Raw genomic sequence first — 21,971 nt, 5'->3', positions numbered from 1 at the left:
ACGGCCTTCCCACAGCTCTCCCTAAAGGACAGACACGTTCGCCCACGATTAATGGGAGATACTCCAAGGCAGGGGTGGGCTAGGGTGACCAAACCGCAAGTGTGAAAAATCGGGACATGGGGTGGGAGGTAATAGGTGCCTATATAAGACAAAGCCCCAAATATTGGGACTGTCCCTATAAAATTGGGATATCATGTCACCCTAGGGCGGGCAAACTTTTTGGCCCGAGGGCTGCATCAGGTTTTGGAAATTGTATGGAGGGCCGGTTAGGGGAGGGGTGTGTGGCCCGGCCCCCTCCTCTATCTGCCCCCCCCTTTTCTCGCCCCCTGACGGCCCACCCCCAGGACTCCTGTCCCATCCAACCCCCCTGTTCCCTGATGGCTCCCTGGGACCCCTGCCCCATCCACCCCTCCCTGTCACCTGACCACACCCAGAACCCCCACCCCTGACTGCCCCCCGCTGCCGCATCCAACCCCTCCCCTCCTGACTGCCCCCTGGGACTCCTGCCCCCATTCAACCCCTCTGTTCCCCGCCCTCTGACCGCCCCGACCCCTATCCACACCCCCGCCCCCTGACCACCACCCCAAACTCCCATGCCCTCTATTCAACCCCCCTGCTCCCTGCCCCCTTACCGCACTGCCTGGAGTACCGGTGGCTGGAGCCGGGCCATGCTGCCACCGCCGCCACCGCGCAGCACAGAGACCGGGTCAGGCCGGGCTCTGCAGCTGTGCTGCCCCAGGAGCTGACAGCCCCGCCACCCAGAGCATTGCGCCGGTGGCGGGGCTAGCTGAGGCTGCGAGGGAGGGAGGACAGCAGGGGAGGGGCCGGGGGTAACCTCCCGGGCCAGGAGCTCGGAGGCCGGGCAGGACGGTCCCGTGGGCCGGATGTGGCCCGTGGGCCGTAGTTTGCCCACCTCTGCTCCAAGGGGATGTCTGCACAGCAGCTAGATGCCCGTGACTGGCTCGTCCCAGCCGACTCGGGCTGCGGGGCTGTGTCGTTGCTGTGGAGATTTCCAGGCTCGGGCTGGAGCTGGGGCTGTAGGCCCCGCGAGGTGGGAGGATCCCGCATGCTGACACCACAATTAAACAGCCCTTGAGCCTGAGCCCCGTGCGCCCGAGTCAGCTGGCCCGGGCCAGCCGCGGGTTTTTAGTTGCAGTGTAGACACCCCCCAAACAGAGCTGGCTCTAGGTCTTTTGCCGCCCCAAGCAAAAACATTTTTGGCTGCCCCCCCACCCCAGCCCTGGGCTCTCCCCCCCCCCCCCACCTGCCCCCCCTGCTGCCCCAGCCCTGGGCTCTCCCTACCACCCCACCCCACCCGCACCCCCTACCACCCCAGCGCTGGGCTCCCCCCCACCAATGCTGACTCCGCCCACTCCCCCCTCGCCTCCAGCCGGTCCGGCGCTGGCAGGGTCGGGGTAAGCAGCGGGGCTCCCGGGCTGCGCCTCAGCCCAGGGTCCCTCCAGCCGGGGCTCCCGCCTCCAGGACCGGCCGGAACCCGGGAGGGCAGAGCCGGGGGACGACCCTGGCAGGGGGCTGAGGAGCCGGGGCAGGGTAGCCCCAGAGGGAGCGGAGCCCCAGAGAGCGGGACGCGGGCCCTGCACGGCAGCGCCCCTCCCTCTATGGCCCCACTGCTGCTTCTGACCGCCCTGCCGCAATCCCTGGGCGGCTCGGGCCGCTTCGCCCAGCCCCGGCTGGGGGGCGTCCGCTCTGCGGCACCTGCAGGCAGCTCCGTGTGCCCCGCAGGGCGGCCTCCAGCCAGAGTGTCCCCCGCCCGGCCCAGCCACAAGGTGTGGGCGCTGCTCTCCCGCGGCTGGTGGTGCGAACCGCAGCGGCCCCAGGGCACCGCCAGCGCACGATGCGCTGCTGATGCTAGGGCCGGCTCTAGGCTTTTGCTGCCCGAAGCAAAAAAAAAAAAAAAAAAGATGGCTGGAATGCCACCCCTGAAAATGTGCCGCCCCAAGCACGTGCTTGGTTTGCTGGTGCCTAGAGCCGGCCCTGCCCCCAAATCCTTACTGAGGCTCCTGCACGGGCCGCTTGTTTTGCAAGGTGCAGCACGCCCAGCAGCGCCCCCTGATGTCAGTGGCAGTGCCGGGTGCTCTGCCTGGCTACGCACGGCAGCGGCTTCCCACCGAGTGGAGAGCCTAAGGCTCTTGGCCTGGTAAGATAAGAGTGGGAACAGCGGCACCGAGGCCAGACAGCCTGTACAGAGCTGGGCTCGTACACCTGTAAATCCGGTATAGCCACGCAGACCCCTGGACAAGGGCCCTTTTACATCTGCGAGCAAGCGTCTGCTCTAACGTGGGTGGCGTGTTGCTCTACCCACAGCGGAAGGGATACAGTCCTCTATTGCCCTCCCCGGTGTGTGCACCAGCTGGATCCGGGCCCCACCACTGGCCTGGGCACCCCCGCACGTGCCCCGATGTTCCCCTGGGAGGGCAGGTGAGGGGGGGTAACATTTCCTGCCCAGGCAGATCCAGGCCATGCGGCCATCCCAAGCTCTGATTTCAGGGCGGCTGTGTCACTGTTATTGCTCAGGGACCGAGCGCAGACCTTTGCTCAGCACCATTGAAACCAGCCACGCACAGGCTGGGAGCAGCAAAGGGCTTTTCTGCAGTCACTTCATACCAATCCCCACCTGCCCAGTGATCATTGTCAGCCTTTAGGGCTCCTTCCTGGTTACTGTTTCACCTGCAGGGGTAGGGAAGCCCTGCCTTCCCCTCCCCTCCCCTCCCATAAAATACCACCCAGAACTTGTTTGGCAGCCGGGCTGGGTTTCTCTGTACATGCAGCAGTTTCGGTCAGAGCAGCCAGTTTCCTTCTGCTGGGGACAGAGCAAAGAGGAAGCCATACGGCCGATGCCCCCTGCGACCGGGCTGGCAAACCCAGCAGGTGAGGGCTTGCGCAGGGGCGAACAGCACTGGGCTGTGCGGGCAGGGCAGGCGCTGGGGCCAAGCAGGAGGCAGGGCCCTGCGCTGGGCAGACCACAGCAGCTGGGGAGGACGGACACGACTCTATCTGCCTCTGAAGCAGCACTGCTCCTTCCACCGCGGTGACTGGGCTCTCCTCTCCCCAGCGCAGCCGGGCCGGTGGTTCCATTCCCGCCTCCTCCCTGGGCCCTGCAACATGCGGACGCCGTCGGTGATGATCGTGGGCCTGGTGCTGAGCCCCTGCGGCTTGCTGCTGAACCTGGTCAGCACGCTGACTCCCTGCTGGAGGCAGGTGAGCCGAATATCCGGCAAGCCCATTGACGTGGTCTATCAGCAGGGCATCTGGGAGCTCTGCCAAGAGACCCAGAGCACCAGCCAGCGCCAGTGCGGCCTGGCTGATGAACTCAGCTACTTCCCCACGCAGCCGGTGCAGGTGGCCAAGGGGCTGATGGTCTCCTCGCTGGTTGTGACTGTGGTGGGGCTGGTGGTGGCGGCTCTGGGGGTGCGCTGCTGGCAGGAAGAGCCCCACTACCTGCTGGCAGGCCTCTCTGGCCTGATATTCTTTGCCTCCGGGCTGATGAGCCTCATCCCTGTCTCGTGGTACAACCACTACCTCAGCGCCCTGCCGGCGCCCGCAGGCAGCACCCTGGAGGTGGGCTACAGCCTGGTGCTGGGCTATCTGGGCAGCTGCCTGGAGCTCATCGGGGGCTTCTCCCTGGCACTCAGCCTCCACCAGGGCTGCCAGGAGTGCAGGAGAAAGAAGACAACTACCAAATATCCCCACCGCAGCCAGCCGGGCCCCGCCACCGTATCTTCCAGAGACTCCATGCCCCGTAGCCAGAAGCCAGCTCCCAAGTCCTTCAGCAACCCCGTGGATGTGCTGGAGGGAGAAAGAAGCTTCAGCCGCTCCCTGCCCTGCGACTCAGACTTATAGCCCGGCCACAGCAGGCCGGGCAGATACAGCCCCTACCAACACGGACGCGGGCAGTGCAGCACTGGCAGAGAGGAGCCCCTGCCAGCGAGAGGCCAAGGCTGGCAGGAAGGGGCACTGTGCTGAGCCAGGCTAATAGCAGCAAGGACCTCTCCCTGCCTCTGTGCCGATGGACCCTCCTGCTGCAGCAGCGGGGGCTGATGAGAATTTGGTACCCAGTAGCTGGAACTGCAGCCATTTCTGGTGGGCGCTGGACACGAGGTGGATATTTCTGTGTAAGCACAGCAAGAGTGGCATTATTGATGATTTGCACATTACTGCCTGGCCATGGTGACTTAGACAGTTAACAGGAGGTGGCAGATAAAATCTTCAAAAGCACCTATGTGACTTAGGACCCTCCAGCTCATTGGAAGTCAGTGGGATTTAGGCTCCTATTTGCCTAAATTACTTTGGGTAAAATTTTCAAAATTCTCAGTGGCGGCTTGGAGCCTAAAAATCTTTGAGGTTCTGGGCCAAGTGACTTAGAAGCCTAACGCCATGTCCTTGGGAGATGCAGGGTGCGCAGTACTTTTGAATATGCATGTGCTTAGTTAGGAGCCTAAGTAGGGAGCTTAACTTTAGCCACCAGCACAGGCAATTCTTGGCCAGAGATATTACCGACAGAGGGTTCAGAAAACGACCGGGGTTATTGGTGTCTAGTTATTGTATCTCTACGTAATCAGCACCTTCTCAGCTTCAGCGTTTACATCGGGTACGCTGCTGATTTCTAGCATTCATTCACTTCTTTGCACAGAGGCATGGAGAGCAGGGCTGGATTTAGGGGCAGGCGACCCAAGTGACCACCTGAGGTGTTAGGCTTGGCGGGGGGCGCCGGGCTCCGAGTGCTTTTTTAGTTGTTAGTGACAAAAGGGAAAATAGAATGTGTGAAGTGAAATGTTTCAGGTCTTCTGTACGTGGGTTCATTTTTCACCAATCTCCTAGAATGTTCTGGACCTTTGTAGAATCTCGTGGAACCTTCCAGACTTCCTCAGAACCACATTTTCCTTGAACCTCCTAGACTGTTGTCAGCCATGCCCCCACAGGTATATAAGGGGCAACATGGGCGGCACATATCATGGGGGGGGGCAGGCTGTGCCTCCACAAACAGCCCAGCATGGCCCCGCCCACGCTCTGTGCCAAGGCCTCCTCCTGCTTGCCCTTCCCCCTTGGCCCCAGCCCAGGCTGACTTCTCGTCTTCTGGAAAGCCCGTCTGGGGCAGCTGCTGCTGGCCTGTGGCCGGGATGTGGGGGGACCCTGGGCGCTGGGGCATGCTGCCTGGTGCTTGGGCTGCCTGCCCTGTGCTCAGGGGGACTGGGGGCACTGGGGACTGCGCTGCCCACCCACCCACCTGGTGCTCAGGGGCCGGGGCGGGCGGCAGCAAGGAGGGAGAGGGCAGGGGCTCCGCTGGGGGTAGATGGCGGGAGGGGCAGGCCTGGCCAGGGGCTAGCCTCCCACAGCTAGCGGTTCACCCACCACCCATCGGGGCAGGGCAGGCGTCGCCAGGCAGTCAGTGAGATATCAGAACAAAGTCAAGTGAAGTGAGAGCCCAGCTGCGATATTGTGAACCTTGTTTTATTGTGTAATTGTGAAAGTGTACTTGTGTTTTAATATTTGAAGAGCGTAAGTAGTGACTAATAAAGGACCTATTTAATGAGACACCAGAGATCTCTATCGAACTCCTATCTACACAGCAATATAAAAGAAATGCTGTTACTTCTCTTGCTGCGCTTTACACGTAATGTTTGGTGACTTTCTAAGACTGCGGAACATAGACTTTTCTTCTCTCTAATACTGTCTATTTTCCCCTGTAGAAAATAAAAGATGCCCCCGAGGAAGCCTTCAGGAGCTCAGTATAGGAAGCAAAAAGCTTGATTGCAATCTCGTTTGCGGCAAGGGGCAAACGTGATGGGAAAATATCTGAAACAGAACATAGCCCAGGCTTTAGGCAGCAGCGATCGTCCCAGTGCAGAAGAAATTGAGGAATTTATTTGCTTAGATATGGCATGAATAAATACAGATTTAGAGATCCTAGCATGCAAATGTATCTTATAGGACAGGGATAAACCATGCATCGAAGTCCTGAAGTAAGCTACAACTGCAATAAAAAAATAAGGTATTCAAAAGTTTAACAAATGCGGGGGCAGGATGCCGAAGCCACTCCTCACCTGGGGTTTAATTTATGCCTTTTGTATTACAAGCTTCAGTTTAAGTAGCAGGTTTCATGATCCAGGCCCAAGTGTGTGTAATCCAAACAGGAAGTAAAGGAAACAAGCAGAAAACATACTGAGTGCAGGCACATGAGTTTCCCATAACTGCCCTGCAATATTTTGAGTCTATTAAAGGCAGCTCTCGGGACTGAGACCTCACTGCCGTGACTAATGAAGTGGGCCTTTGAAGTGCCACGCTACTGCCAGAAGGGATGATGGAAGTGGAGTGTTTTGTCCTCCCTCAACAGAGCTGTTCCTTGTGGGTATCCAGAGATCAGCTAGTTCATAAGGAGCACAGGGACACAAGCTAGGTAAGTAGCGCCTGTGGGGGCTGGCTCAGGAGAAGGACTGGTGTGAGAGAAGGCTTTACGCTGAACTACCATCTAACCTGAGAACTGGGGTCTCCAACGCTAGGCTGAGTCACAATGTCAGGAAAATGCCCCTGTTCTGAGGATAATTAGCACAGCCGTCTCCAGGGCTGTCAGACTATTCCAGTGAATCTTCGCAAGACTTAGTTTTTAAAATGGGATGTTTAGGGAAGGTATTTGGTTGTTTTTTTTTAATCTGTCTGTTTTGCAGTTTGACGTAACATGTAGGTTTCAGAGGAAAAACACACCCGCACACCCCAGCCTGACTGCTGCCGGCTACGGAACAGCAAACTGCATCCCTAGCACCCCCCATGGGACCCCTTATCCCAGCCCCCCTGGAGGGTATGGGGAAGTTTTGAGGCTGGATCCCACTCACTGCCCTCAGTGCATGCTAGCGGGTACCCCTGCCCAGGAACCCCCAGGGGGGGAGGGGGAGGGAGAGAGCTAAGCACTGCTTCTCTGCCACCCGGAATGCTGGGATACATTGAGAGGCCATCGGGGACCCGAGTCAAGGTGGGGCAGCATGGACCCATGAAAGCAATACGGGTCAGACCCTGGGTCCCACCTTAAAACAGTCTCCGAGCCTCCAGGCTCCTGGACCCTAGGGCCAAGCCCTTGCTTAGCACCACTGGTACGTGGATCATGCAAGAGGAAGATTAGGCTGGAGCCTGGGCTCACATGGCTGTGTAGACACGTCCCAAAATGTCTCTCTATTAAATGTACAAAGAGTCAATGGTCTGTGAATTGTATTGACAGAGACTGACCCTGTTCTCAGTGCTGACCATACAGCCCAGCACCTGGCAGGGGCTAGACACATTTCAGTTTATTAACATGCATCAGCTGGCTGCTCATGGAGGCTAAATGCAGCAGCCAGGGCCCTACAGCTGGGAGCTCACAGGTACAGTGGGGGCTAGCCCCCTCCCACTGAAATGGTAGCTTGTAAACCAACTTGTCCCCCTGTCTGTGCTACAGATTTGGAGTTAGAGTTAAGGCAGGTGGCAAGTGTGCATGGCCGAGGAAAGGGGGGGTGGCTAGGCCTGCTTTTACAAAGGTGAACTCAAGGTAAGTTGCACTGCCTGTTACCTTCTGAAGAGGAAGAAAAACAAGCACAACCCAACTGTAGGACATGTCATTGCAAACTGCAGGCACCATCTGCCTTTTGGGCCTGAAAAGAAAAGTGGGGAGACATGGGTTTAACACACACACACACACACACACACACACACACAGCACGCATCATCCTAATCTGTCACTCACACTGCGTGTAATGCAAGAGACCGTGATTCAACTGTAGCTTTTATCCTACACAAGCCTGCACTAGCACCTGACACACTTACAACTTATCTGATCCTTCTCATGCCTCCACTTACAGAAGGTTTTTGCCCTTGCAAATGTTTAGGTCACCAGCCACCCCTGCTCTCACAGGACAAGTACTGAAGGGGTCTCTACCCATGAGCCCTGTGTTACTGAGACAGTCATTTTAAGAAAGTCAGTTCAGCCTTGCAAGCCTGCACTGTTTCACAGGGGTTCAAATCCTATAGCCTTTTCCTGCAGTGAGGCATGAATAAGCTCCCCCTCATGAGCTTTAGTTTCTCGGTTATGGCTGGTGTGGTCTGTAAATCTCTCTGCCTTTCAGCACAGCTGCAACTGCTCTTCACAACCCTTCCAGTGCTCTTCTACCCCATGTCTGATACAGGCCCTGCTCGGCTGAGAGGCATTCCCTGGAATGAATGTACTCTGAGTGCACAGCTGAGTAAACCAGGACCTTTTACCTTGCTGTAGTTCCTTTGACAATAAGTATGGGAAAGATAAGTAAGCGTGAACTAGGCCTTGTGGATCTGCTTGTAGCAATAGCAGTGTTATTGCTCTGTTATCTGCTTTTACAATAGTACTATTCTACATGCAACACCATTATGCTGGTGCGATGAGATGCAGGGACAAGGAGACCAGGCAGCTGGATTCTCTTCCAGGTCCTGCCCCTGGGCAAGTTCCATTAATTCCCAGTCTAGCTAGACTGGAAGCTGTCTTGTGGAGGTAATGGGTGTGGAGAGAGTGTGGGGTGTCTGGCCCAATAGGGCCTTCTGATGTGTATTACTGTAGCACCTAGAGTCTATGAGGAGTGCTCACTTTAGGAGTTCCTACAGGTCTACCTTATGCCCAGGCTGGGGTTTCAGGCTGGAACAGCGCATGGGACTGGTCTAGCTGGAGATGAGCTGTCACTGCCTGCTCATCACAGCTACCAGACAAAACCCAACCTCCCTCTCCCCATGCCTGTGTGGTGAGTTACAGAGAGTAGTTCTAAGCCTGCTGGGGCACAGGTGCACCCCCTCTTTTACTCACCCATCAAGCTCTACTAGAAGCATGAATTCTGGTTTCTCCCCAGCATGGATCCAGTCCATGGGCTGTGTTCACTGGGGCCCTTGACAGTCGCTTTGTGTGGAGTACAAGATTGCCTTTAGAAAGGCTCCTAGCCCTTGTGGCTTCCTGGGGAAGCAACTGCCTGTGAGCCTGTCTAGTGCTGGCTTAGGTAGCTAAAGCAGCTCCAAGAAGGGTGGACTGCCCCCCCCCCCGCTGTCTTCATGCCCAAGCCTTTGTAACTCCTACAGTGACTCCATTAGATGGGCAATGTTGTGCAAAGATCAGCCACCTGCAGATGGTCAAGGGGTCTGCCTAGACCTCATCTGGCTTCACACTGTCCCTAGGGAGAGGGGCTTTTCCATGGCCCAGCAACCTCCTGTTTCCACCTCCCACTTCCAGATTGGAAGCTAGGAGCTGCTGTCCACACTGGCAGCAGGACCCCATCCCCATGGGTGGTGATGTGCTGCAGTAATTCCACCCCCTTTCTCCAGCAGGCAGGGCTGTTCCTGCCTCCAATTCTAGCTCTACAGAGCAGCTCTAGGGCTTAGTTTCTAGCATTTGGTTGGAGATGTTAATCAAATACGCAAACTAGCACAGCTTCCTTAACTGACAGGCAGCAGAACAGCCTGACCTACTCTGTTCCCAAGCTGGAGAGCTTCCAGCTCCCACCCCGGGAACATGAAGCCAGCAGGGAGAGATTTAGCCAGTTTCCTGTAGCCAGCACACTACTCACGCCTGGGGACAGCATTAACCCTCTGCCTTAATGCTCTTTTGAGGTGAAAAATAAAAGTTTCCAAAGTGGTCAAAGCAAACTCTTTGGACTCCAAATCTTTTCACCCCAAAGTGGTGTTAAGTTCAGCATGTAGTTTTTGGTTCTCCCCAAAATGTATAGTTTTGCCCAGCTCTATGTTAGATGACCCCCTACCCTTCAGGGAGGTTAGCACCTCAGGCAGGTGCTGTGTGGGGTTGAGATAGCAGGTTTCTAGAGTTAGATTGTGGTGACCAGTCTGGGAGGGGGAGGGTCCTGCTAGGACAGCAATTCCCTATTGACAGACACCAACATCTGCTATTCGCATAGCTACTACTGCCACTTCCCTCTGAGGGCAACAGGGCACCTTGAACCTCCAAGGTAGGAGGTAAGTCACCATCTGGAGTTGCTACAATTCAGATGGTGTCACAGATCCAGCTGGGTGCCCCCTTTCAGCCACCCACCAGAAAGCTGTGAAGGGAATCCAGGCCCCTACATCCCCAGTTGCTCCAAGCCTCTTGGAGCCTAGTCCCTGCTCCAGTTGTGGGGTCCTAGCACTCTTGGGGTGCAGACTCCATCCTGAGAACTGGAGCCTGCTGTCTAGTTGCCTAGACCTTGAGCTCCCTGCTGACCTCAGACTCTCCTGCACTTAGAGACCCTCTTCCAGAATTCCACCCCAAGGGGTGAGCCTTTGGGTCACTGGTAACTCTCCAGTGAGATGGGGTACATGTGAAGCATGCATATGCACACCACAGTGTACAGGCCATTTATGATAGGAACATCCTCTCTGCAATGCCCCTCACTAGCTCACCCTTCCCTGGGAGGGGACCATCTGGGCTCAGGAAAGTATGCAGGGTTTCTAGCCTACCTGAGGCAGGGGAGCATGTAGGGCGGTGCCTCGTTCAGAGGGGTTTTCCCAACTTCCCTCCTGCCCAATGCTGCCTCTTGCTTAGAGCCTTCCAGTCACCTCCAGCAGGAGGCACCATGCCAAGCTCTAGCCACCTCTGTAGAACACCTGGCTCCACTGAGACCCTGAGCCTAGTTGGTTCTCTCCTTCCCCACTGGAAGTTTGGGGCAGCCAGGTGAGATTTCACTCCCCACAAACACTCTGCAGGGCCTTGTTTGGCAAACTAGGACTCTAGCACAAGGACTCACCCTGGTTGTTGCAAGTACCATTAAGCCACATTCTACTGAAGGGCAGAGGCAAAACCACATGCTCTCATGTGGTGAGTGTAGGGCTAAGATGCTGTGGTAACCCTTTGACCGCTGAGCACTTCAAAGGCAAAAGTTCTCTAGATGAACAGTTGTGGCCTTGTCTGTTAGAAGCCCAGATGGTGCAGACACCAGTTAAACTGATCAGACATGCTTGGCTAAGAGCCATGGGAAAAGGGTTAATTTTACTCCACTCACAAGACCTCACTGTGTGGCTCCCATTTCATTAGTATTGGGGGGGGGGGGGGGGGGAGGAAGAAGAGAAGAAATAATCTGTACTGTTTGGGGTTTAGCATCAGCTACTACCAGTATTGCAAGCTTACTGCTTACCCAGGCTGCTCAAGCCAAATCTGCAGCCCTACACAGGAGTTACAAACTCTAGGCTTTTCCTTCAGTTACTCTTGGGTAAAGCACTGTCCTTGCAAGGAAATGCTGAGCCTGGCCCTCCAAAAGAGCTATAGCCACCCAACTGCATGTCACTGTTGTACAGATGTGATAACACATGAATCTGCTTGAGTAGCCATATTTGCATCAGAACATCCATACCTGAAGAGGAGACATTGACCAGGAACTATTTACGGACCAGAATTTGCACCAATACTAAGTTGAGGGATTTGTGGCTAAGACACTAAAGGATTCTGCAAATGTTACTTTATTGAGAGAATTTGAGTTTCCAACATGAAGTTATTCTGTCTTCATAGGAGTTACCAGCTCCTGCAAGGAGACAAGAGAAAGCATTAGATTTTGGCATTAGTCTCCCTGACACTGCGCTGCGGTCAGTTAGTTGGGGAGTGGTGCCCTGTGCCTGAGGACCTGGCCAGTTTACTGCCCATGTGATCAACCCATGCAAAGTTTTGCAGTAAGTGAAGAGCTGCTGGCCCTTGGTCTCCAACCGAGAGGCTTCTTAGATGCAAGCCAAAATAGTGGCCATTTCCAGTCCTTGGAGCAGTTAGGGCTCCAAGAACCTAATTTTTAGCAGGCTGAGCAGTCTAGCAGTATTTGCCTTAGGGAGTGCTGCCCTGTAGGCCTGACTTGGATGCTTAGTGGTCAGTGTCTTCCCCTGTTTGGTGTAGTGCAGGACATAGGGTGTGCATTTAAGCCACTGGGTCTTTTAAAAGGGCTTTGAGAAAGGTTGGATAAGTTCACAAGCACATTTAGACTCTGTGCCAATAGAAGTAACACTCCTTCCCCCACCCTCTAGAAAGGTTTAGTCAGATATCCCATGTGTGGGCCTGCCTGAAAGGTAGGTCAGGCCCATAGAATGCTTGGCTGACCAAGTCAGAGGTATTGGAGTCTAGGAGACTCTAGTTGCCTTCTCACCTGTTCTCTGTCATAGGCTTCATTGATGAAGGTCTCATTGTTTGTGAGGTTCTCTTCTTCCCCAAGGTCGCTGTCCTTGTGGTAGCTGGTCAGAGTCCTAGAGGATGCTGTACTGGAGGTCCTGCATTAGGAGAGTAAATACTTCTGAAGCGGTTGTACTCCACTGCATTGTAGTTAGTAGGAACCAATGAGCTGTCAGTCCTCTGTTAGGAGCCTTGGACCAAAAACCTAGCATGAGAATTGCTATTCAAAGTAGCAATTCAGGGACACCACAGGTAGCAGTGAGTGCAGGTGGCTTTTGACAGCAGGGCCCCACACAGCAATAGAAGCACTGGTAGGACAGTGTTTGCCAAGTCCTATTCTAGACAGGACATGTGCCTCCTCTGTTGCCCTAAGGAGTTTTACCCCTCCCCACCACCAGCCATACAATCCTGCAGTGGGGATGGGCTTGAGGTGATGCTTGTAGCGTGTCCGGTTTAAAGCCTTTTGTTGCATCATATTGCAAGAAGCTGGAGTCTAATGCATTGAAACCCTCCCAATATGGATTTGGCATTCTATGATCCCCAGGTTAATTATGAAGTTGTCTAGCAAGATTGGTTGTAGCAGTCTTTAGAACAGCAGTTCTAGGAGTACTTCTATTTACAGCTCTCCAGAAAACAAGCATTTGGTTTTGTTCCAAGAGCATGTGTAAGACAAGTGAAGAGCACATCTACATTTTAAGTTGGAGGTATAGTTAGCACGTTATACCTGTACTAGGCCTGGTCAAGTGGTCTCAAGATGGATACACAACTTTTGGCTCTAATGTAGCTACTGTTAAAGGCACTTTGCCACAATTAGGGATTCAAAACTTTACATCATGCTGTAGAGATAATTGTGGCAGATGTCTCTTTATGCCAGTTGAATTCAAGACACTGTACTAAGTTCCCAGTAGTGCCAGTGACCCCCTAATGGTTGGCATATGACAGAGGATTGAGTGTTGGTGGCCCATGGGATTTTAGGAAGTGGGTCTGCAGAAGCAGCTGGGAAAGGCCCTGCTCTACACCGTATGAAGTAGGCACCAGTCAGGTTCACCTTTTCACCCTCTGACTTGGTGTGGAGTCTCCACAGGAAGTGACAAGAATGGGGGACTGAGCTGAAGAGGGGAAGGAAGCAACCCATTCACAGCCCCCAGTCTGTGGGCCAGGTGAGTTGGAGCTCCGATTTAGTGCTGTTTAAGAAGCTTGGATCTGACAAGCCTTGAGGGTGGCCTGGGGAAAGGCCAACAGCAATAGCTTTGTGATGGCATGCGTACACTATTTTAAGGCACCCAGCTTTACTAGTTTAGAGCCATGCTTCTTGTACCTTTGATGCTGATATAGTAAAAGTAAAGTCTCATTCAGGCTGCTCCTCTGCTAGATACCATATTAGGGAATAGGTAAGGAGTCTGAGCTGCACAAGGCTTGTAAGCGTGACGAGACAGCCCCGAGGAAGCCTGTCAGCATACACCAGGTTAGGCTGTTTGGAGAGGTTCTTTACCTTAGAAACGGTCCAAGACACAACCCCCTCTCCCAAACAAGGGTTTGTAATAGTCCATGTGTGTAGGAGGCACCCATTAGCAACACAGTCCAGTGTGGGCAGCCAAGTTACAACTGCTTGCTACATAGAGATTCACAGAACCAGACCAGAAGGGACTGTTATGACCACCTACACAGCACTAAATTAGACACCTTGTTTGTGCTTCATGAGCAGTTCAAACAGAGCATTTGGAGGAATCGGAACCAGGCTTCCCCTAATGCAGGCTGCTGTAATGTACACCGCACAGCATTTACTTTCACTCATGCTTAATACTGACGTTTGGTTCAGTCAACAAGCTCCTATTACTGCTGACATTTTAGAGACCAAACATTCAGGTAGCCAGTGATCAGCTGGTGGGAACAAGTCTCATTATGAAATCAGACATAAGGAGAGTCGTACCTCTTTCGAGTGTGTTGCTTCCTCATGTAGACAAAAGCTCCCACCATTGCCATGACTACTAGCAAGACTACAGCTATGCCTAAGATAATGGGACCAGTGGTAGATTTGACTTCTGTCTTTTCACAGTAATCACCACTGTACCCCAACATGCAGCTACACTTCACTCTGTCCTCTTCAATGGTGCAGTCCCCTCTCATGTTACAGGTTTCACTGCTGCAAGGTTGGGGCTCTGGACCACTTTCAACGCTCTCAGGTGATGGGGAAGGTTCTTCTGTATATTCCCACATACTAGATACAGTGGTCCTGCTTTCTCTGTATGGGGGAGGTGTCTGTATAGCTGGGGTTTTTCTTCTGGGGTATTTTGTCCCTTTTGGGTGCAGGTATTGGGTTCCAGTGATAAGTCTTTTGGTGGTTGTCTGGACACGTGTTGGTGCTACCACTTCCTCTTCCTTTCTGAAGCCTGGCTTTGCTGGAGTTGGGGCAGTTGTAGACCTGGGTTTCTTTCTGTCCAGGTAGTTGCCTAGAGGAGGAGGAGAGAGAGAGTGTTTGATCCAATTTTATTGGAAGAGCTGGTTTGGAGATTAGTTTATCTTAAGTGGATTAAAGGATAAGCTCTGATTATGGCTTGGGTAAGTGGGACAAGAGCTAAAGTTACCTGGGATATAGTGTACTGCATTAACATGTGGGACCTCTCACCTTGTCTGCCTGCAATGAGGCAGACATGATCAGTGGCTCTTTGATACTGAATCCAGAGGGGTGTGTGTTTGGACAAGAGGCTGGTGGCTATAGGAGTGTTAGAGTTCCAGGGGCATGGGAAGGGTCTTTCCTGCATCCCTTGAGCAACAAAGATCAGTGCTGTGCTTCAGAGACATTGCTGCCTACCACGGATCTTCTGTTGGAGAATGGATGCAGGTTTCACATTGCAGACCATAGTGATACCAAGGCATGCGTTTGGTAGACATGAAGAGGACTACTAGACTAATTGACCAGTAGCTGTTTTAAGCTAACAGGACAAATCCCATCTCAGAGAATGGAGTAGGGAAGATTTGGTTAGGGTTAGATGTTAACGGGATGTTATAAGTCTCTGGTGCCAGACCTCTAGGTGTGCCACAGTGTGGCAAGAGTTACTCACAAGCCAGCTCATCAGATCCATCCAAGCAGTCGTTGTGGCCATCACAAGCTTGCTCCCTGGTAAAGCATTTCAGACGATCTTTGCAGGCTTCAAGTGGTTCAGGGCACGTCACAGCTCTAGTACATTCGGTACCATCCTCCAGATGGTACCCGACGGCGCATTTGCAGACCCTTCCCTGATGGTTTGGCAAGCAGAGCTGGCCGCACCCCCCGTTGTTCTCCGAACAGCCGTTACTGCCTATGAATGGAAAATAAGCATGACACAAGGGTGACTACCATTCTTAAAACAAGATGTCAGTCTCCTGAATGGGAGGAGGTCAGTTGGCAGGAGGTCTGGACTGGTGTCCCAACTAGAATGCCTTTCATATGGTGACCACCACCTCAAATGGAGGGAGACCAAGACGACAAACAGGTAAACCAGCTTAATGCCATGGAGAGTCTCCAGAATTAAAACCCCCTCCTAGTTTTTATCAGGATTTCACCTTTATACCACAGCAGAGTTTTAGACTCACCTTGTTGGGTGAACTTGCTGTAGATTTTTAAGTCCACAATCTTCTGGTCCACTTGAAACCACCAGTTTTCCATAAGTTCCAGTTTGCTATGCCACACTCTAGTTGAGCCTAGCAGACAGAAAGACAGATTCAGTACTACAAGTCAGCTTTCCACTTGCACTAATTATACAGGCAGCACTGACAGTGAGGTGTGTGTGCGCCGATATGATAAATTTCTCTTAGGGTACAAGGATCTGCTAGAAACTGACAGTTTGAGCCAGAAGTTCAAGAGGTCTCCTCTACACATTCAGGATGGGTCTGCAGGAAGACATACAAAACTAGAACTGTCTCACTCTGGCTTGAGACAGGAGAATTTACAAGACTAGGATGACCCAAAGGCCATACATAGAGGTTCTCTCCCTGGCCCCCCAAAGGCAGGCTACATTAGGTACCACTTGCAGAAGTCCAATTTGTGCAATTAGGGTGCAGGGTTTTAGACTAGTGTGTCTAAAAGGAAAAAGATGGAAGTTAACCGACTACCCCTCTTGTCCTAACCTAGAAAAACCCTCAACTGGAAGCCCAGTACACTCTGGCAGAGCGCCAGTACACTCAAACCAATCCAAGAAATTAAGGGAACTTGTTAAAACCCACACCACCAAGCTGGATTGTGCACTTCCCCACACTCAGTGGTCAAACCAGGGAGGGGAGCTTGGGAAGACTAATTTAAGATTAAGCCCAAGTTTGAATCTAGATGCAAGTGATCAAAGATCATTGGTAGGCACAGGACAATGTGCTATCCATTTACAGCATTAGCTCTATGGGGGGGGGGGGGGGGGGGAGAGCAGAAGAGTCCTATCCATTCTAAGAGTTGCTCTCCTTGGACATGTTCCTTTTATTCGTTTAAGGGATGTTATGGAAGGGTCTGTTATTGCAACTGCCTTACCATTGCGGGTCGGGGTTGTCCAGACCATCATCCCTTCACCAGCCGCAAAGAGCGTGAGGCCATGCAGCCCTCCCCGAATTAGCCTGAACCTGGAACCATCCAGCTGAATGCTTTCGACAACACCTTTCGCTACAAGAGGAAACATCTTGTTCATGTTTCAGAGATGAAGATTGCTACATCTGTGTCAATGAGACTTATCCAGCTAGGCCGGATTAAACACATGAAGCAAGAAGTGTTAATGAACAGCAGGTCTCAACCCTTAGACAGTAATGGGGTGCATGCTTGTGTAGCGTCACCAAGCTCTGGTGGGGCAGTTCTGTTTGTGACCTATTTAGAGGCTTGCAGGTAGCAGGCTAGTGTAATGTCCCTCAGAGCGGACTCACTGCTTTGCTGAGAGGTCTGGCCTTTCCAATGTCCCATAAGTCAGTGTGCTGTACCAATATTTAGCCACATACCAGCTGTGGCCACCAATTCTATTGGTCATGCTCCCAATTAAAAAAAAAAAGTATTACATGCATTTGAGACAGGCTCACATTAAGTTCTGCAGTTTGATTTTAGGATGCCGCTCCAGCAGTGGTACAGCATACCACTTTACACAACTACACTGTCGTGGAGGTTATAGCCAAGCAGCATTTGGGTTATAATGCTTGCAATTCTGAGCTGTGGTTTTGCCATCTTCCACAGAAGATGAGCAGGCATTCTGTTTGGCTAAGGCAATGCTTGCAGGAATAGACCTGTGTTGGAACCAGACTACATGGGTCTCAAATAGGCCTTGCAGTGAACAACATGCACCAGTAGTAAGTTCTCCTGTAGCTGTGCACTAACCATAGCAAGAGACTCCCTGCCCTGGAGAGTTTGCAGCTTAGTGGAGCCACATTGGAAAGCGCCTGTATTCTCCAGGAGAGCCAGGTCTCCTGTACTTACTGTGGTCAGCCCAGTAGAGCCGAGTGCCAAAGTCTCCAAAAGTTAGGCCAACTGGCATTTGGGATTTCCTCCAGAGCACCTTCCTTCTGCTTCCATCCATGGAAGCACACTCGATCTTTGGGCCAGCACTATGGTTCTCCATACCCAAGTCAACAAAGCACATCATGCTAGTAGGTGGGTGCAGCACGACAGAGACCGTGCGATGGAGCTCCTCGCTGATCAGCACAAGAGCATAGCGGCCATTTGAAGTTGCAACTCGAATGTCTGGATTCCGGCTGTCAATCCAGTAGATGTTGCCACTCAGCCAGTCGAGAGCTAGAGATACCACAGTGCCCCCCACTGGCACCACTCTCTTCCAGGACAGCTTGCCAGAATCCTTGATTCTCAACAGCCTGATGTAGCCATCTTCCCGATCAGCAAAGTAGAGGGATTTATCCCGCACTGAATAGTCTATTGCTGTCAAGTAATCCACATTGGTAAGAGGGAAAACTCTGTGCTCAGGAAGCGTTTCCCCCCTGGCTGCAGGGGACAGTTTTTTCAGATATACCTGGAGTTAAAGACAAAAGATTAGTGTAATCTTAGTCCTGTTGTGCTTTAAATTTGAGATTTACTGTAGGCTTCCCGGGGGCGGGGGAAAAGCATGAGAGGATACATTCCTAGATCAGCCAATCACTGTTCTAGTCTGAGTTGCAAGGGCCAGATTTCACTTTCTGAACCAAGGTTTGGCAGATTATGGTTTCACCGCGAGGGTGGAGTCTAGTGCTTCCCATTGGTGTTGGGGCTCAGACAAAGGTGGATAGATAGAATCGGAGTTCATTTGGCCAGTGGTGCAGAAGTACATTCACATTTCAAGGAGCACACACTAGGTTGTCTTTACCAGGGAGACCACAATAAGCAAGTTTACGAGTCAGCTTGTTGTTACTTAACATAACACTGGAGCCATTTCTTAGCTCATTCCAGTAAACTGTGGGTTATAGTCTGTCCTAGGACAGAGCCACCGCAGGTTATTGTTACAGAATCCTCTCCAGTCATGTGTCTTGAGAGCTATCCTATGGGACATGCTTATTTTCTGTCTGTCCCTGTAGCAGAGGGGTACCTGAGTAATCACTGTTGGGGCAACCAGGAACACGAATGCTGAATCCTTAAGAGGAATGCAGTTCTTCTCATCAGCAAGCACTTCTCCAATTGGACAGCGGCAGCTTCCTTTGTGGTTTGGGTTCAGCAGACATAAGTGGGAGCAGCCAAGTTCCCGACAAGGGTTAGAGGCCATTGGTTGTAGCACTTCATGCATGATCTAAAAGAAAGGCCTGGTGGTCAGTACTAGTGAGCAAAGCACCACAAGTTTCTCTACAATGCAAGCCCTCTATTCCCTGGTGTTTGTTTTCCTCATGCAACTATACACCAGAAAGGCCACCTGGGGTCCACAACAGGAAGCGATTGGTTTACATTGAGCTTTGAGTGGAGGCCCAGCAGGGAGGGTAACTGGTGGGACCAAGTTTGAGGAAACATGCGAGAAGCATTTGGATTAGTGTTAGGGAAGAACCAGTGCGGAGGAAGACGCATGCAAGGGTTAGCTGCTGCAGGCTGGCCCTTGGCACCAGGAGTCGAAGTTGTGTGTTCAGAGGAATCAGAGTTCTTGTCTCATATGAGGGGTCAGATTGGACTAGTTCTAGGAGTCACCACAGGCTCAGCCACTAAGGAATCAGGACCCAGGGAACCATTTTGAATGGCAACATGGGAGGATAAAGATTTCTCCCTAGATCTCTTGAAGGGGAGCCAAGCTGCCACCCCACCCTTCAGGACCACCATGCCTCAGGCACAGTTCCCTGGGAAGTGTTTGGTCTGGGTCATTGGGAGTCAGCAGCAGGGTAGGTTGTGAGAGAAGGAAGAAGAGCCCCAAGGTGTAGAGCTAGTGGGGGATGGGGAGGAGAAGCATCTATGTATTGCACATGAGTTAGAGTCTGCTGGTTTGCAGGTACCTTCAGGCCATAGGGCTGCCCGTGACGCTTGATCAGCACAGTCCGGTTCTTGCCAGTCTTTTTGTCCACTTTCTGCACAGTCCTGGTTTTCATCTCAGACCAGTAGGTACCATCCTCAAACACGGCTACTGAGAAAGGGCTCTTGATCTGGCTCAGCTGGAACACCTAGGAGACAGGTTAAGTCCATCAGATGTGGCAAGTCTGACGACAGGCAGGCCTGCCTCTAAAGCCAGCTGTGCAGTACCTTTATGCCAGTGCCATCCAGGTTGGCAGAGCCAATGCAGTGAAGCTTATCATCAGACCAGAAGATTTTCCAGCTCAGGAGGTCAAGAGCTATGCCAGTCGGCCAGCCCAGCCCTTCGTCAATGAGGACTTTCCTGTTGCTCCCATCCATGCCAGCTTGCTCTATTTGAGGTTTGTCCCCTATTTCAGACCAGTACATTAAGCTATACAAGGGGGGGAGAGAAGGGAGAAGAGAGGGAAGAAAAGAAAATTAATATTTCAGCCACTATCAGTGATGAGATCTTGTCTGCAAAAGCAAGTCACTCATTACAATTTGCAATGTAACTATTAGAGCAGATTTTCAGAGGGGTTTTGCACTTTGGGCTGAAAGTGGAGCATTTCCATTATCTGAATATTACACCTTTGCCTCAGACCCCAGGGTAGAGATTTGGAATTAGAGTATTTCAGACTTGGTGCTTTTAGCCATGTAAAGCCAGCCCAGCCGCGCCGCTGTTGGAGAAAAAAGTGTTCTCTAAATAGCTCAAATTATTGTAACTGCTGAAAATTGCCGACTGTTCAGAGCAGGAGTGCAGCTTGTCTAGACTAGGCCGGTGGCGTGTGCAGGGGCTAGTACAGTTTTAGTTGGGGGCAGACGAGGGAAGGTAGTCTACCATTCATCCCATGCCCTGCAGCCAGGAAGGAGCATTCCTTTCACTCCTACAGAGTGAATTAAGCAAGGTCAGGGCTTGATTGAGTCTAGCTGTTTTGAATCGCTAGTTACTTGTTCTCCTGCAATGAGGCAGCTACTACATCGTGTACCGCACACTGACTACCTGTTAGGCTGACCAGATGTCCTGATTTTTGGGTCTCTTATCTAGGCTCCTATTACCCCCCCACCCCATCCTGATTTTTCACACTTGCTGTCTGGTCACCCTAGTACCGGTCTAGTGTCATCACATACCAGCAACAGACAGCTTTTCACAGCACTGAGCTCTGGAGGTCATTAGGAGCCAGTAGACTGTGCAGAGGAAAGTGTACTGCATTGGTGCTACCCCACCTGGTCCATGGGGACATGCCTCCCCTCAACCTCTGACCAGCCAGAGCTGCAAGTTGCTGAGGCAGGCAGGGTAGTGTACTGAACAGCTTGCTACAGTACCCAGGTTAGGGCTGGATTCTCATCTATGTACGAAGCTCCATTGCCAGCATGGTGCGCACCACCAGTGGCTACAGAGAGTTAGCCACAACACTAGTTCTCATTTTTCCCATTGCATCTCAGATTAGATCACTTAGTTCACAGGGGAGGGGGAGGAGTCACCGCCCATCTTCCATTACTGTACCATCTCTCCAGCTGGATGGTGGCTGCTGCATTGTGAGGGTGGGACAGGAGGTTAGAGGCCTTACCCTTGCAGTGGTTGCAGAGCCAGTGAGCGAGGCTGATCTAAGTCTCCATCCAGAACCACGGTGTACTCTGGGTTGCCTCTCCAAGTGGCATTCAGGCAAGTGGCCAGTAGCTCTCCTGCTGTCCCATCTGTCCAGTAGAGATTCCTCCCAATCCAGTCCACTGCGATGCAGTCAGACTTGATGCCTGAAACCAGAGAGCCACTTACAGGTTAGTCTTTCTGAAGAGGACAGATGTCCCTGCTGAGGTAGCCAAGCTTTAAGGGGGACCTTTAAAAAGGTGACAGATTATGTTGACTGGAGCTCTGGGGCACTGCCCTGCTTGCTTTGCCAGGCACTAGACAGTGCCAAGAAGGGGACCAGCTTTGGTTAGCTAAGAGGCAGCTGGATTTGATGTGCAGCCAGTAGTGTTGGTTTTAGCCTGTCCAGGTTTCAGGCTTGCTACAGATGTGTGGGGCACACAAGAGCTGAGCATTGCCAAGTCAGTGGGAACCAGAGACCCTGAAGGGTCTGGAAGCTGCTGGGTGTTTTGGCACCTAAGGAGTTTGTGTGTGATCATGGGCTAAGTACACTGCTGGCCTACCTGCAAAGTGAGATGCCAGAGTGACTAAAACCTTTCTGCACTAGGCCTATACATGGGTGTTCACAGCTCAGCTGCAATGTCAGGCTGTCTGCAGACTCAGGAAGAAACAGCTGTGTTTTGGAAGTTCCTTTCCAGGAAGGCTAGAAACAGGAGCACAGTTCAGCAAGTCTGGGGGCTGTGGGACACCGGGCCCAGCATTCAGGTGACTTTACCCTGACAGCTGCTAGTTCCCTTTGC

General features: G+C 52.5%; 1 protein-coding gene across 1 annotated transcript; it reads left to right on the top strand.

Moving 5' to 3' along the window:
• The first annotated feature begins 3,123 nt into the window (after nt 1-3,123).
• Nucleotides 3,124-3,861, top strand: CLDN23 (claudin 23). Its single transcript, XM_024222974.2, has one exon. The coding sequence runs from the start codon at nt 3,124-3,126 to the stop codon at nt 3,859-3,861; it is 738 nt and encodes a 245-aa protein (XP_024078742.2).
• Nucleotides 3,862-21,971: the final 18,110 nt, after the last annotated feature.

This window comes from Terrapene carolina, unplaced genomic scaffold, assembly GCF_002925995.2.
Source record: "Terrapene carolina triunguis isolate 2854851 unplaced genomic scaffold, T_m_triunguis-2.0 Scaffold136, whole genome shotgun sequence".
Taxonomy (NCBI): domain Eukaryota; kingdom Metazoa; phylum Chordata; order Testudines; family Emydidae; genus Terrapene; species Terrapene triunguis.
The sequence above is the reverse complement of the archived record's forward strand: the minus strand, read 5'-3'. Positions and strand labels throughout refer to the sequence as shown.

Bases quoted from the DNA above. Each gene is read 5' to 3' on its own strand.
- CLDN23 (XM_024222974.2), top strand. From the start codon at position 3,124: ATGCGGACGCCGTCGGTGATGATCGTGGGCCTGGTGCTGAGCCCCTGC.